General features: G+C 41.1%; 1 protein-coding gene across 1 annotated transcript in view; it reads right to left on the bottom strand.

The window, feature by feature from the left end:
- Positions 1-382: 382 nt before the first annotated feature.
- Positions 383-14,971, bottom strand: part of NHS (NHS actin remodeling regulator) — a 338,164-nt gene continuing 323,575 nt past the window's right edge. The window contains exons 5-9 of the mRNA XM_065914796.1: positions 14,439-14,631; positions 11,649-11,780; positions 7,516-10,482; positions 7,090-7,216; positions 383-4,491 (exon numbers count right to left, since the gene is read on the bottom strand). Of these exons, the coding sequence (XP_065770868.1) occupies positions 3,882-4,491; positions 7,090-7,216; positions 7,516-10,482; positions 11,649-11,780; positions 14,439-14,631 (4,029 nt within the window). The 3' untranslated portion in view covers positions 383-3,881. The remainder of the gene's footprint in view (positions 4,492-7,089; positions 7,217-7,515; positions 10,483-11,648; positions 11,781-14,438; positions 14,632-14,971) is intronic.

Below are 14,971 nucleotides of genomic sequence, written 5' to 3'. Positions count from 1 at the left end.
GTAAGCAAAGCACTTGGAACCGTATCTGGCACACACATTTGCATGATAAAGGGTTCGTGACATTACTTAGTGGTGTGTCAAGGTTGCTCATCACAATCAGTAATTATCAGAAACCAAGCAGGTTAAAGAAAAGCCATAAGTAATTTCCTGACCTGGAGAGGTACAAGGAAAGTATACTGGATGTTGGAAATGTATTCTCTTTCCTCTCAAATACAAAGCAAAATTAGAGCCCATTACAGAGACAGTGTTTATTATTACCATTGTTATTTTGCTCATACTTTTACTGCAGCAGCTCCCCCGCTTAGGCCCAGGCCCCCTATGAAACACTTGCTGTTTGCAAACCCCAGGCGTGCAATTACATAACAATGAAGAGAGAAGCCAGTTGTTTAATTGCAGTCACGTTTATTTGCAGTTTCTATACACACTTTCTAGGTAATCAAACTTTTCTGGTACATTTTTTTGAGAGGGGTTCACAATGAAATTGTCACCATTGTTACTAAAAATAAATACAAGACTTAAAGTGTTGCACAGCTCTAAAATATACAAAGGCTTGAATTGAATGTAAACGTTGAAAACATCTTACAAAAGAAACCATTTTTGCAACAATTTAAAAAGTCCATATTTACAAATATTACAAAAATACAAAATGGAGGCAAGTCCATAAACCATTGTCTTTCGGCCAGCATGAACTGGTTCTAGTACCAAAAGAGTTACACTGTAACCTTCCTCATAGTTGTAAATCTTTGTTATGATCTAGTTCTCTAAAGTCTGCCACCACTGCAGCATATGTACTCTCTCACTAAACTTTGGCAAGAGCAAACAGCGTGTTTTTGTTTGCTACAGCTAGTCCATGTCCTCTACTTAGCCAAAAAAAAGAAAAAAATCAAAAAATAAGGAAAATATATCTCCCCCACACAACATAGACATGTTGTATAACATAAAAGAAGAAAAAATAGCATCAGTGCAAACAGAAGAAAAGTTTGGGTTGATGTTCCTCACAATACCTAATGTGTGTACCCTGCTTCAAGATGGCAGTGATGTTGAAGACAGCCCTCTAAATCTTGGTCTTATATGCTATGTGATAAAACCATGTAGACTATTCCAAATTACAAAGGAATTTCTTGCTTTTTTTAAAACTCAGTTTGTTATTCAATACTCTTTTGCACAGTGAATTTTAAATCCATCTTTATCTGGGTTTTTTTTTTTAATCTATGAAATATAAAATAGAGAAACTCTGCTATAGATTTTTAGAGTAAACAAAATAAGTAAAACTATATTCTAAGGGTTAGTTCTGTGATCATTACATATAGATGCTATCTTATTGCCTCACAATTCAAGTCAATATGTATTTTAAAATATATATGGTACCATTACTTAAATTAATATCAATAATAAGGTGACATATTTGTTAAAGCCAATTTGTGTTTTCTGTTCAAGATTTAGAATCACTTTTAAAGCCCACATACCTTTCTTTACACTAAAAAACCCCTAATTACACAAAAGCCATACTGCAAACGAACTGCTTTTATGAAAATTACAAAAGATCACCTATTGTGACTGGAAATGACTTCTTATCGCATTTGTCTAAAAACTTTATTTTTAAAAGTTTGCCAAGTGTACTTTTCAAAGCATGAGAAAAAAGTTATTCATGTTCCCATGTGGTGTTAAACCATGCTGGTTTTCTTAACTAATGGGTTCCAATGAGAAATGATGGTCCATTTTTTCCAAACCCCCAAACATTTTTCATTTAATAAAAAGTATAACACTTTATAAATGTTCAAATGTATCCTTTACCAGGTAGCTTATCTATCCCTGCACAAGCACACACACACACACACACACACACACTCACACACACATTCTCCCTCCTCTACCCCACCACCCCCAGCACCCCTTTTACATACAAGGATGACAAGAAATTAAGAAACACATTTTGATAGCAAAAACAAATAGAATAAACTGGATATTGTTTTTTCTTTCCAAAGAAACAAACAGAAACCCAACAGCAATCAGATTCTGTAATTCTCACTCTGTAATGTCTTATAAAGTGTTTCTATTGAAAGACAGCATCTTCTTAGACCAGGCTTTCTCCTTCATATTGCATGAATTAAACCAAAACCACAAACCCCCTTTCACACATCCTACTTTCCCAAATACCACTTGCATAAGCTTAAAACCAGCTGCTTGTCAATTTCTTGGTAACTCTGGTATGTTCTATCATTCTAATCACATTCTATTCTTTTATAGGCCATATTCCTTCTTAGTTCTCTACTTTCTACCTTCTCTCATTCAAAACATATTCCAAGTTCATAGCTGCTTATATTTCTGACATACCATCTCAAACATTAGTATCAGTTCATGTTAAAATCACGGGTGTATAACCCATTGGCAGATTTCAACTTGTAACTACATTTTTACATTTTTTTTTTCAGTTTTAAGACAAGAAAATTCAAGTAATTTCAAGTAATTCAGCTTGTTTCCCTGCCTTCATTTTATCAGAGCAGTTGCCCTGACATTTCTTGTCCCACCCACCACCCTCCCCTTTTGCCATCAAGCAGATAGAGTAAAATCTGACAAAAACTCAGTTGTATGTAGCATTGTGAACCAGAGATGCTCCCCAATCCCATTTAACAGTGAATATAAATAATGCATATACACATACCTATTTCCCAACTACGTTGTTCACAGTGTCATTTCTGTTAATTTTTAGGTAGCATGAATCTCGTCAGCACAGAGAGAAAGCGTCACTGAAAACTCATTGCAGGTACTTACTGATAAATCCACAGCTCTGTGGCATGCTTATGTTTTATTTTTGTTTATTAAAGAACCTGGAGCTAATTGCTAAACTGTTGAAGGAGTTTAAAGATAATAGTCATCAGATTCTGACTATTTATGTCCCCAGTAGTATCATATAAAATATAACCTAAAATTAACTACTGTTTCCCCTACTTATTCTCTTTAAAGCAATCCATTGAAAAACTGAAGTTAAAAGGACACTGTCAAGTGCTGTTGTTCAGGGCTTTGTATTGAAAATGATGATTTCTCTAATTTTGTTTTTTAAATCAAAAGCATGCTTTTAATTCTGTTCAGATTACCACACAGCGAATCAGCCATGTGTTACCAGTAGTTTGTGTGGTGCTGCAATTTGTCACAAAAATGGTTGTCTGAATTCATTGTTTTAAATTAAGCACATTTCACTATATGACCTCAAGATTTCCTTTATTTCACCAGTTTAAAAGTCATTTTTGAGGTTTATCACTCAGAAATCATATTGGTGGACATTTAAATATGGTATTTGATATGAAAATGGTATTCACAGAATACAATTATTACACTGTATTTGTTGTGTTCTATAAACAGTTGGTGTGTGGTAGATAGTTGGCCACATGTCCACTCGTCGTCGATAAATCTATTTACACATTTTTATCAAAAATATGGTATTTACATGTGTGTAGTTCTTCTAAATTTTGCTTTAGTTCATTTGAATGTAAAAATATACCAAACCTCCAGAGTAATTTCATCTTCATATGAATTATGACAGTGAGGGCTTTGTTTTCTGAATAGGCAGCTCTGGGAAAAAATTTTTCTAGGTTTTGTGAAAAGCACACATTTTTAAATTCTCTATTATCAAAAGGAATGAGACTGGGTAAATCAAACTATGGTAAAGAAAAATATGAAAGACAGTGCAGCTACTGAAAAACATGGAAAATAAGAAAGACCGAACCACCTTCCATTTCCCCAGCAAATATTTAGGAACTCGTTGGTAAACGTGATGGGACCCCACCACATGCTGACTTGTCCCACGTCTTCCATTTTGTTCCTCCATCCTCATGAGTAAGGTTTTGGGTTTTGGCCTTGGAGAGCCAGCCTGGCGGGGTCGCCTACGTGGAGCTCTGGGAGGATCGGTCGTCATGCGGGCTCCCATCAGAGTTTTCGGTCTCACCCTCGGAGATTGCCTGCATGGGCGCGTTGTACAGCCTGCAGCGGACACTGTAGCGGCTGCTGCTGGCTGCAGGAGGAGCCCGGGAACGTCCCACCCTGGCCGATGCCGAGGTGGCAAAGTTCTTCGAGGAAAACCCTTCTGCGTTAACCCGTGGGGAGCATGGAGAGAGGGGAGACAGTGCTTCAGTTCCCAGTGACCCCTGATGGGCCTCATGGGGGCTTTGGGGGGACTCCACGGTGAGGTCCCCAGGAGGTTTGGGCAGAATGGGACTCTTCAGGATCTCAGTAGCAGACATACGGTAACTGGAATCTGAGCGACTGCCTTTCTTCAGCAGTAACAGCTTGAACTCTTCATTGGATGTGTTGGACTTTTTGGCATTTCGGTAGATGAGGCCAGGAGACCTCTGGCTGTTTGGGGTGGTCACATTGCTGTTGGGCGAGGTGACAGAACTGGCGCTGTTGCTGCTACTGCTGCCCAGGGAAGCTCTCGATTTACTGCGGACAGACATGTCCCCAGAATCTTTTCTTCCAAGCACTTTCCTCTTGGACCTTTTAAGAAAGGGAAAAATCTCAGTCCACAATACATTTGAATGAAACTAAAAGTGTTAAGTCACATTCCTGCATCCCCTTAAAGAGCAGTTTGGTGCCCCCTGTCTGCTGGGATACTAAGCATTAGGGCCATGGGCATGAGGAGTAAGACCCAAACCTTGTACTTGCAGCCTGTGGGAAATGCTCCAATAACCAGTGGATAGGAATTAGGTTTAATGGAAGGGACAATTTCAAATAATGACTCATGTGGAGGCTAGAGGTTTTAGAGGAGAACTTACTGGCATGTTTCACAAAAGTATAAAAAACTACTGCTCTCTGACTTCTGGTTAGCATTTGGATGGTGAAGGACTGTCCCCTTCATTCAGTCTGTCTCTGTATTACAGATGAAACACTCTGATGTCTGGAACTGGCTTCCCCTGAATACTGGGTGGGAGAGCAAAGTGGATGGAGGTACGGATGGGACAGGACTAGGCACAGGCTGATGGTTGATAGGCTTGGATGATAGACAGGTCTCTGTGTGTGTTTAGGTGGGGGGGGGTGCATTATACTGTTCTGTCTACTTTTAAAATTCCTCCATATAAAGATATTTCTTCCATGACTCCTTAAATAAGTCAATCTATTTTGGCTGCAAATACCATTTTCCATAGCTACCTAGGAATGTCAACGCTCTATTAATCAGTATCTAGGCCACCTCTGGAGCTCTTAAAGCTCTGTGTACTATAAGCTCTCAAGAAAAGAAAATGTTTCTTGTCACTGTGCTGCACATAAATAAATGCTGCCTAAATGTAAATCTAAGATTACCAAACTCTGTTAAGTCTACCAAACCTAGGCACCCATCCATCATTGTATTCTTTCTTTAGCAAAAATAAACAGGCATAAATTTAGTGAACTTAATTATGAGTCAGCATGACTTCAGTTCATTGCTACGTATTGGCGACTAGCTTTCTCACCAACCTAAAAACCTGTAGGTTAGAGAAAATGTCAGGTTTGCAACTGGAGACCAGCCTGATTTTCATTCACTGGAAGCTCTGTGGTTACTATCTTGTGTATGCCAGTGTCTGGCACTCCAATAAGGTAGGGATTTCAAAATAATGTCTGCTTTTAGTATCTATCATATTCTAGACAATGACATGATACTGTATCATCAGAACTGAATGCATGAGCTATAGGTACCCTATTTACAGCAACGGGATAGGTACACAGGTTTTAAGTGACTCAAGACTGGATAGGAAGTGGCAGCATTGGGTTTCAATTCAATGTCTTTCTGATTCTACTCCTTACATTCTGTCCACTCTTCTAGACACTAGCATTGGTTCTTTAACTCACACAGCATTTAATAATTTGTCCCAAGGTTGGAGACAAAAGCAGGTGAGGGGAATATAACTGGAGACAAAGAAAAAATAATGATTCTTCATTCTCTGAAAAGAAAGGTGAGCTTGCTAAGGTCTACACAGAATGTGCTTGTGATTGGCTGCTTTAAAAAAGAAAAATGTTGTTGGTGAGCAGTGCTCCTTCTTTATGAGCAAACCACATGAAGAAAAAACACGAGTTCCCCTAGGAGGTATGATCCTGGGGGAAAAACAGTGGTAAGCTACTTGAGAAGAACTTGCTTCACAGTATAACTCCATGAGGAAGACAAAGACAGTCCCCAAGTTTTGTTCCTTGGGAGCCGCATCTAGGTCACTGAGACCTAGTGAAGTAGGCATGCTCTGGACAGCTCAGTCTGATATGGGTTCAGTTTCCAAGGGCTAGTTCAGCTCTGTTCTTTGGTCACAGCTTGTAAGGAGTGTTCTTGCAAATAGGGGCCCTGATCACAGGGGTGCAGGGACTGATGAGAGAATATGAATGATCGGCATGGAAGCAGCCCAGAGGACATCCCCTATTCATGGGATGCTGCTGCTGCTGCTAAGTCACTTCAGTCATGTCCGACTGTGTGTGACGCCACAGACGGCAGCCCACCAGACTCCTCCGTCCCTGGGATTCTCCAGGGAGAATACTGGAGAATCCTGGAGAATCCCAGGGATGGAGGAGCCTGGTATGGAGCATTAAATCTAGAGAAGGCCAGTGTTATTAAAGAAATGTTAAGTTTTAGGAAGAGAGGGGGAAAAAGAGAGTACTGATTTGTTGTTGTGGACTGTGAAATGGGCAGGCTTCTATACTGTCTTGTCTGAAATCTGGGGCTGTGCATAGTGAGTCAACTTATCTCTGCTAGTGTAGGGTTGTAGCTTTGAGCATGATTTTTAGATTAAGGAATTATTTGAAAGTCAGAGATTACACTAGAGTTTGAGTTTTCACTCTTAATTTACTTGATCACAGACTGTTTTCAAATAAAAACGTGTTCCGGAATGTCTTTCCTCTGGGGGAAAAAACAGCTTCCCTCAGCAGTTCTTAGGAAAGTCTCTCAGTTGAAGTCTACCTCACTACATATAAAGCCACATATTTCTCAACTTGAATATAAGTCTATCAATTTGATTTGGAAAAAATAATTTTTTTCATTGTGTTTTTTGAGGAATGTATTACAAGTACCCAAGGCTTTTCCATATTTGCATTTGATGAGAAGCATCAGCAGAAGCAAAACCTTTGGTGTCGTTGCCTCACCTGTGAATAACTGCAAACAAATCCTCAGTTGTTCGAGGTTTGTTGGGAGACACGAACACACTTTCTGCTTCAGCCTGAGAGTCTTCACTTAATGGTGAAATCACAGAGTCATCACTCGGTGACGATTCTTAAATTAAGAACAAAAGCATCTTTAGGAAGAAGTCACCTGACACATTGCTGGGCTTCACTGACTCGGGGAACAATAAACAGCAGTGACCTGGCTGCCATTTTTACAATGAAAGAGCTATCTGTCACACTTAGTCCCTCCATAACAAAAGCTTTGATCGTAATTGTTTTTAATAAGTTAAAAAGGAGGAGGGAAAGCAATACCCAGGGCTGTACTGTATTATGGGGAAGGGAAGAAAGAACACTTCAGGAAGTGCCATGAGACACCTTTCCATTGTGACAAAAGTGTCAACAACTGACCTTTCAACGAAACCTCATCCACACTTCCTTGGGTCTCCTCTGCTCCGCTGTTATCAGAGGCACTTTTGGCTGAAATCCCTGAAGCAATATTTTCCTGCTCAGAACACTTTTCAGGGCATGGATTTGTAGTTGATATCTCTACTTCGGAGCTGATATTCCCAGGCACTTTGTCATGGTGGTGGCTCATCCCAAGTTGAGGCTTAAGTTGATAGCCTATGTCTGTGACTCGAGTTGGAGAGTCTGACTGAGGTGTGAGCACATCCACAGACTCTGGGGGTGCAGCTTCCTCGCGATCTACAAAAGACAACTTCTGGACCTGCGCTAGGGCTCCATCCAGACCAGCTCCATATTGCAGTGTCTTACCATCTGAATCATTTGGGCGAGCAGCAGAGACCCTCTGAAAGCCTTCTGTGAGAAAGTCACAACTTTTACTTGGTTTGTTTTCTGAAACAGGCTCACTCTCCATATGCATTTGGTCTCTTATGACACTTGAATCTAGAAGATTGCCACCAGCTGAGGTTACTGTTTCTGGATCACCATGATGCTTCACATCAAAAGTATGTTTTTTTTCTAACTGTAGTTTATCTGGTCCCATCTCAACTGCAGAGGAGTCTAAAAAGGACAGGATGGTATCTTCAGTGGCGTACTGACATGGTGATGATTTCTTCATCACGTGTGGCCTAATCTTACCCGTGGTGACAGTGCTTTCCTCCAGGTAGGGGAGATCTGTGTTGTTGCCTTCTTTTTGCTTAACTTCTTCAGATTTACTGATGGACCTAAGGTTAACTGATTTCAGGACCGTGGGTGTGATTGCAAGAGACGGTGGAGGATTGGACCTCAGAGTTTCTCCTACTGTGTTCTGCTTATTATGACTGAAGATGTGTAGGGGGTGGCGGTGGTGGAATGGTTTATTCAAGACATTATGAAGAGCACTTAGGTCAAGATGGGTAGGAGGTATAATTGGAAGTTCCAGATCTTTACTCAGTGACAGAGCGCCATCTTTTAAAGAGGGTTGCTGGAGGGAAGATTTCCTTTCTGGGACTTTCGGCTTTCTTTTGCTACCTCCAGGAGACAATGGGCCAGAAAAGAAAGCAGTAGGGAAAGAGGATGTTGGTGTTTCGGATTGGCTGGAATAGCCGCTTGATGGAGATGCCAGGCCAGCCAGCTTTTCTGGTGAAGCAAGTTTAAACTCATTGTCGACAGAAGGAAGGGAGGGGGTGGTGGCTCTAGATTCTGACTGGGATGTTTGGGATTCAGAACTCTCTGGAGATTTAATGCATTCGATAACAGTGGTACCCGTAGCAGTGCTTGAATTCGATAAAGATCTGTAAGGGTCATTTGTTTTCAAGTCATTTAGAAGCCAGAGATCTGCATAGTGAGTTGATTCAGCACCTTCATCTTTGAATGGTGGAACATCTGGAGTGTCTAACTGAGGTTCCTTAATACCATGTTCATTCTGGTTCATCCACGAAGGTTCTGGCTTGGTGGGAAGATTGGCATTTTCCATTCGAGAAGGTGTGTTGGAGAAATCGAGAGGCAGCTTCATTTCCCTGGAACTGTGAGGCAGGAGCTGGCCACTGCTTGTCTTTGGTTCTTTCTTCTCAGAAGTGTCTGCATTTCCGTCAGACTTCCTCAATGATGAGCTACGTTTAGGTGGAGTTGGCTTTGCCTTTGGTTTCCTGAAAGAGATGCTTGGTCTCCCCTGCCTCCTGTGGTCTAAGTAGTCCTGCCAGGCGCAGTCTGAAAGTGCAGGAGGAACCCCAATGCCCTGGCCATTCTCCGGGCCCAGGGCTGCATAGTGACAGACATAATTCTTACTGCCTTTGAGACCACAGTCAAAGTGCATGGAGGTGTAGTATCCTTCTGTGTCCACTGAAAAGTGAGAGCTGGTGTCAGCTTTGTCCGACGGAGACTTTTCCAGAAAGCTGTCGTAAGTGGCCATGCTCGTGAAGCTTGGGCAGCCCAGGCTGTCTGCCTTGGGACGCTCAGGACTAAAATCCTGGCGGCAGGAGGCGTCATGATGATGGTGTAGGTAATTCCACTCGCTATCGCTCGTGTTGCTATTGTTGGGGTCGTCCAACAGGTCTGCCACCGTGGAGGTAAAGGAGTTTGTCCGGTGGCCTCTCACTTTCTCCAGTTGGTCGTTGTACTGCTCTGTCACGAAGACACTGGTGTCCTCGTTAGCATGAGGGGCCGTGTTGAGTGACAACTCTGAGTCACAGTGTGAAGAGCCAGTGAGGGGAGGTGAAGCTGCAGGAGGGATCGTCTCTGAGGTCTGTGAGGGGCATGTGGAGCTGCTCCCGCTCCAGTTGCCACTGGATGACTGGTGGTCATCTTTCTGGTCCATGTGGCTGCTGAGGAGGACGCCAGCTGTGGAAATGCAGTGGATGGGGCTCCCAAAGGTGTCCGAGTTGGAGGAGATGTCGCAGCTGCCAGAATCGGCCGCCATCCGTGACAGACGCGACCTCCCTCTCTCATTTAACTTGTGCTGGGGGCTGTGCAGATGTTGAGAACAGGCCAGGCTCAAAGCAGGCTGGTGCTCCTGTGCACTGGGGCTGTTGGGGGCCTCACTGCAATCGGGAAGGGTTCTTTCTTGGTCTCCCACGAAAGGCTCCCCCTCTTCATATGCTGAGGGTTTAGCACCAACTTTGGGCTCAGCATCCCCACCTCTGTTGCCCTCCCTGGGAAGGCTCCGAGATCTCGTGCGGCTGCTCACTGCAGTAGTAAACATGGCGTCACCTTTGTCTGCCAGTGCAGAAATGTTGCCAGCGGAATGAGAAAGGGAAGCTGCAATGCTCTGACCCCTTTGAGCTCTGATTCTTCTTCTGGATGGAGCAGCAATCAGAATATCCTCAGTTTGGCACTCCGAGTCCCTGGTTCCAGACCTCCTGTTGACAGTGTTGGAAGGGTCTGGATTTGTGTGCACAATCACATTCCTTTCCCTGGCCACGGGCGATTCATCAGAATCTAGGGCACATGGAAAGCACAGTGAGATACTTCATACATCAACAGATGGACAGACATTCTGAGAGCTGTCCACAAGTCTGGATGCTAGCATGTTGAAGTTATTCTTACAGGAAAAAAAATCAGTGCTTTGGGCAGTCTCTGTCCCTTTGCCTCTCTAATTCTCTCTCTATATATACACACAAATACATACTGTATGTATGTATGTATATATACTAAGAGAAGATAAGTATTTAGATCTCTTGTGAATTCTCTCTCTTCACGATCAAGTTACTTTACTCCAGTAGGTCTAATATTTTTTAAGTAAAATACATCTTGTTTTTTTGGCCACTATACACTTTTATTTCCTGATATAAGCATAATGAAATAAAAATCATAGAATTCATTATGATATAATCTTATATACAAGAAATACTATCATAATAATTTTTAAAATTATAGGAAGAGATACCTTAAACACATTGAACAAAAAAAAATAGAAAAACTATAACCAAGGGTATCATGTTATCAATATTCAATATTTGAATATGCTTAAAATGTACCTTTTAAAATAATTAATGTCATACAATATATCTCTCTTCAGACAAATCTATACTTTTCTAAAAGAGTCTTTCACTGAATCTTGTTTTGCTTAATTTCTACCTTAAGAATACTTTTACAAGTTAGCAAAATACTATATTTCAGCCATAAAATCTGAATGTGCATGCTGTGCATGCTAATTTGCTTCAGTCATGTCTGACTCTTTGTGATCCCATGGACTGTAGCCTGCCAGACTCCTGTGTCCATGGGATTCTCCAGGCAAGAACACTGGAGTAGGTTGCCATGCCCTCCTCCAGGGGATCTTCCTGACCCAGGATCGAACCCACATCTCTTATGTCTCCTGCATTGGCAGGTGGATTCTTTACCACTAGCGCCACCTGGTAAGCCCCAAATCTGAACGTATATGAGTAAATCCATAAAGTCAAGCTTTCATAGTCAAGAATGCAAATTTAAAAAGTAATACTACCTGGCTTACTGAACACAAAACAAGTACACATCATTTCAAAACCTCTGTGAGTTACAATAATAGTGGATGTTTTTAAGGAAGCTGGTTAAAGGCCGGCTTCCATTATGTGTCCATATAATTGGCACCTGACAGAATGTTAACCATTAACAGTTTTATACCACACCTATTTCTTGTTGGACTCTCCTGGGGATACCCGAAATGGTTTTCCTCCTCCTCAGTTTTCGTCTCCGCTGTAGCACAGATTGTGAATGAACAAGAGAGCAGCGTATACTAGCCTCTCTGTCAAAACCGACTCCTGCAACCCACAAATAGGTCTCATTAGCCTTTAGGAATGGCAAACAAATTTTCATTTGCTTAGAACACAATGATATTTATTGATTGGAAGGAAGGAAGAGTTTGGATTAAGCCTGTAAACAAATATAAGGGAGTCCTTATTCAGCTCTTATTTAAATTATGCTGTAGTACATTAAGCTTTACTTCTAAATGCAGCTCGCCACAATAGCCTGCACTGCCAAAAGTAACAAGCCAAGAAGGAAAATCAAAAGAGAGAGGAGAGAAAAATAACATCAAAGAATCACTCTCACACAGAAATGGCTCCTTAAGGACTTCTACAACCTTTAGTTACTACTACTTACTGGTCTCTTCCTGGGCTTTCTGAAGTGGATATCTTTGCATAGTACAGACAGACATATACACCACCTCTCTCTCTCTCTCTCTCTCTCTCTCTCTCTCTCTCTCTCTCTCTCTCTCTCTCTCTCTCTCTCACACACACACACACACACTACCTGTGAGGAAAACAATAACACACACACACACACACACACACACACACACCCCACTACCTGTGAGGAAAACAATAACACACACACACACACACACACACACACACACACACACACACCCCACTACCTGTGAGGAAAACAATAACCTAGAGATGTGTTTTTAAAATCCTCATGTAACTGCCTATTTCTTCTGCTGCCTAAATTGGACACCTTTTGGTTTAGCAACAGTGTCTCATCAATAAAACATACAAGGCAGTCCCCAGTTCTTCACTTAAGTGGACCTACCTTCTGTGCCGACTGTCAGTAAAGCTGGAATTCCCAGTCTTTACAAAGGTGTCTGTTTTCTTTTGTAAATATAGGGAGCAAAGCATGATTCTCATTAGTTTCTCTTTCCATAGTCTATTGACACACTAATGCAGCCCTTTCAAAACTAGAATGGTGGAGGAGGTGAGGAACTTGAACTGCCGTAAGCCAAAAGTGCTTTGGAATCTGGTTGCCTCATCATGTATCCTGATTGTTAAACATGGGGCGGGATGGTCTGTTAAACCTTGGTTCAGTTATGTAATGAAACGGTTTGAGTTCTGCTTAGCTTCACAGTAATAAAAGTTTCTAGAACTCATGTTGAAAAATCTGAATGAGATATCATATGATGAATAATTTAAAATGCTATCAGAGAATTCATACTAATGAAATTTTCCTTTTTTAGTTCCAACCAGAGACTAAAATCCTTCCTTCTAATCATAATAATTACATTACAGACACAGATATTTTGTGTCATATGGACATAATTGACAACTTTCTCATTAAAGTTCTTGAAATCAACATATAATCTAGGCTTGAGCCTGAGAGTTCCTGAAATAAAGCAGAAGGAAAGATCTTTCATTTTCCTGAATCACAAGACCTATAATCAGAGGACTAAATTTGAAAACAAAATTTTACTTACAGTGCCATGAAGAAAGCAGGTGCTGCTAATAATCAGATGTTTCCAGAACTGAAAGTTAGTTTAAGAGGATGCCAAAATGATCCATTTTGACAGTCATCTCATTTAAATTATGGAGATCAGATAAAGTGTACATCTCTAGGATAATTTATCCTACAAGTTGAATAGGTCATCAGGAAAATTAACTCCCAGCTCACAATCAGCCAATCAACTAGAACTCCTATTTGTCAGGAAGAAAACAGTATCTACCCTGGTACCTGGTCATCATTTACTCCCCACTTTATATGAGAGAAATCTGAGTGAGGTTAGTAATGGCCATGTCCAGAATGCATCCTGAACAACATACAATCTTCAGTTACTACATATTACCAGGATGGAAGTCAGTCATAAAATGGCCATTTTGAGCTTCTCAATGTAAGTTAGAATTTAACTATTAGAGATGCTTAAAGAAACCCCAATGGGTAGATCATTTAATTTCTATCTTTGAAAGTGAGACTGTTTTGAAAGTGAGACTGTTTTATAGCAACATTTTGCTTACAACTAAGGTTACCGCACTGGAAAATCACCAATTCTGAACTTTTCAATTGCTGCCAATAAACTTTCCAAGAAAAGTCCACACAGGCTTGCCTTTGATTTAGACTAATATCCCAACTGTTGGTACACAGAAGGAGGAAAGCAGAGGGTGAACAGAAGACAGGTTTGCTGGGTTTCGAGTAGAATTCAGCCTTCATCTATGAATCCATGCATTTTTGGGTCAAAAATTCATAAAAGCAGTGCAAAAGTCTAAATGATCTTTTAAACAAGCCTACCTCCATCGAAGGAAGCATGAAAATAGATTTTATAGGATCATTACTTGTAGTTTTAGAAACCTGGGGCTTGCTGCTTTCTCTCTGGCAGTGCCCGCATCATTACCATACGATTAATCACTGCCGCTTTCTCCATTATTTCAGTCAGCTCTGGCCAGAGAGCTCTTTGGTGACTTTTTTTTCCCCCAGAAAGAAACTGTCCATCATTTACATAACAAGCAGCCCAGCAGAACATATGCAAATTGATGTTCAAAACCTGACAAAAGCATATTGAACATCTTCTGGGTTGTGTCCTGATGAAAAAGGTATTATTTGTTTACAAAGTGGTATTCTTACGGGTACTCCCACCAGCACAGGCTTTGACCATATTTAATACATTGAATATTCTGACCCGACTGCCCCAAAGGAAACGAACAGAGCAATACCAGTGACGTTGATGGGAATAATGCAGGAAGAAATCACTTGGGCATCTTGTTTCATCTTTTCCTCTGGCGTCGGAAGAGGCAGTGCTTTGCTCCAGTTGGTCTGCTTGTCCAGTGTTGAGGGGATATTGTGTACTGGGTTTTTCGGCCTTTGCCCTAACATGACATCTGTATCTTCATCCTCTGGGGGATGGGACTGCAAACAAAGTACGTTCAGACTCAGCTCTCAGAGTTTATACACGAACACACATATAAGGAATTTCAGAGTTTAGTTAAGAAAAAGGAGGTCAGAAATAAGCTTTCAGGTCAAAGGAAGAATTCCTAGGCATAGTTAGTAAGCACAACTAATTGAAAGTTACAATTTCAACAGTCAGGCAACACAAAGGAAAAAAACATCGGCTAAACATGCTTTTCAGGTCAAAGGGAATTAAGAGGAGAGATCAGGTAGCCAGAAATCCTCAAACTTGAAACTGAAGAAAGATGTGAGTCTCTAACCCGCTGAGAGGTAGATTCACTTTCTGGATATCTGTCTCCCC

This window comes from Muntiacus reevesi, chromosome X (assembly GCF_963930625.1).
Source record: "Muntiacus reevesi chromosome X, mMunRee1.1, whole genome shotgun sequence".
NCBI lineage: Eukaryota > Metazoa > Chordata > Mammalia > Artiodactyla > Cervidae > Muntiacus > Muntiacus reevesi.
Note: the sequence above shows the minus strand (reverse complement) of the source record. Positions and strands in the feature narration are given on the sequence as shown.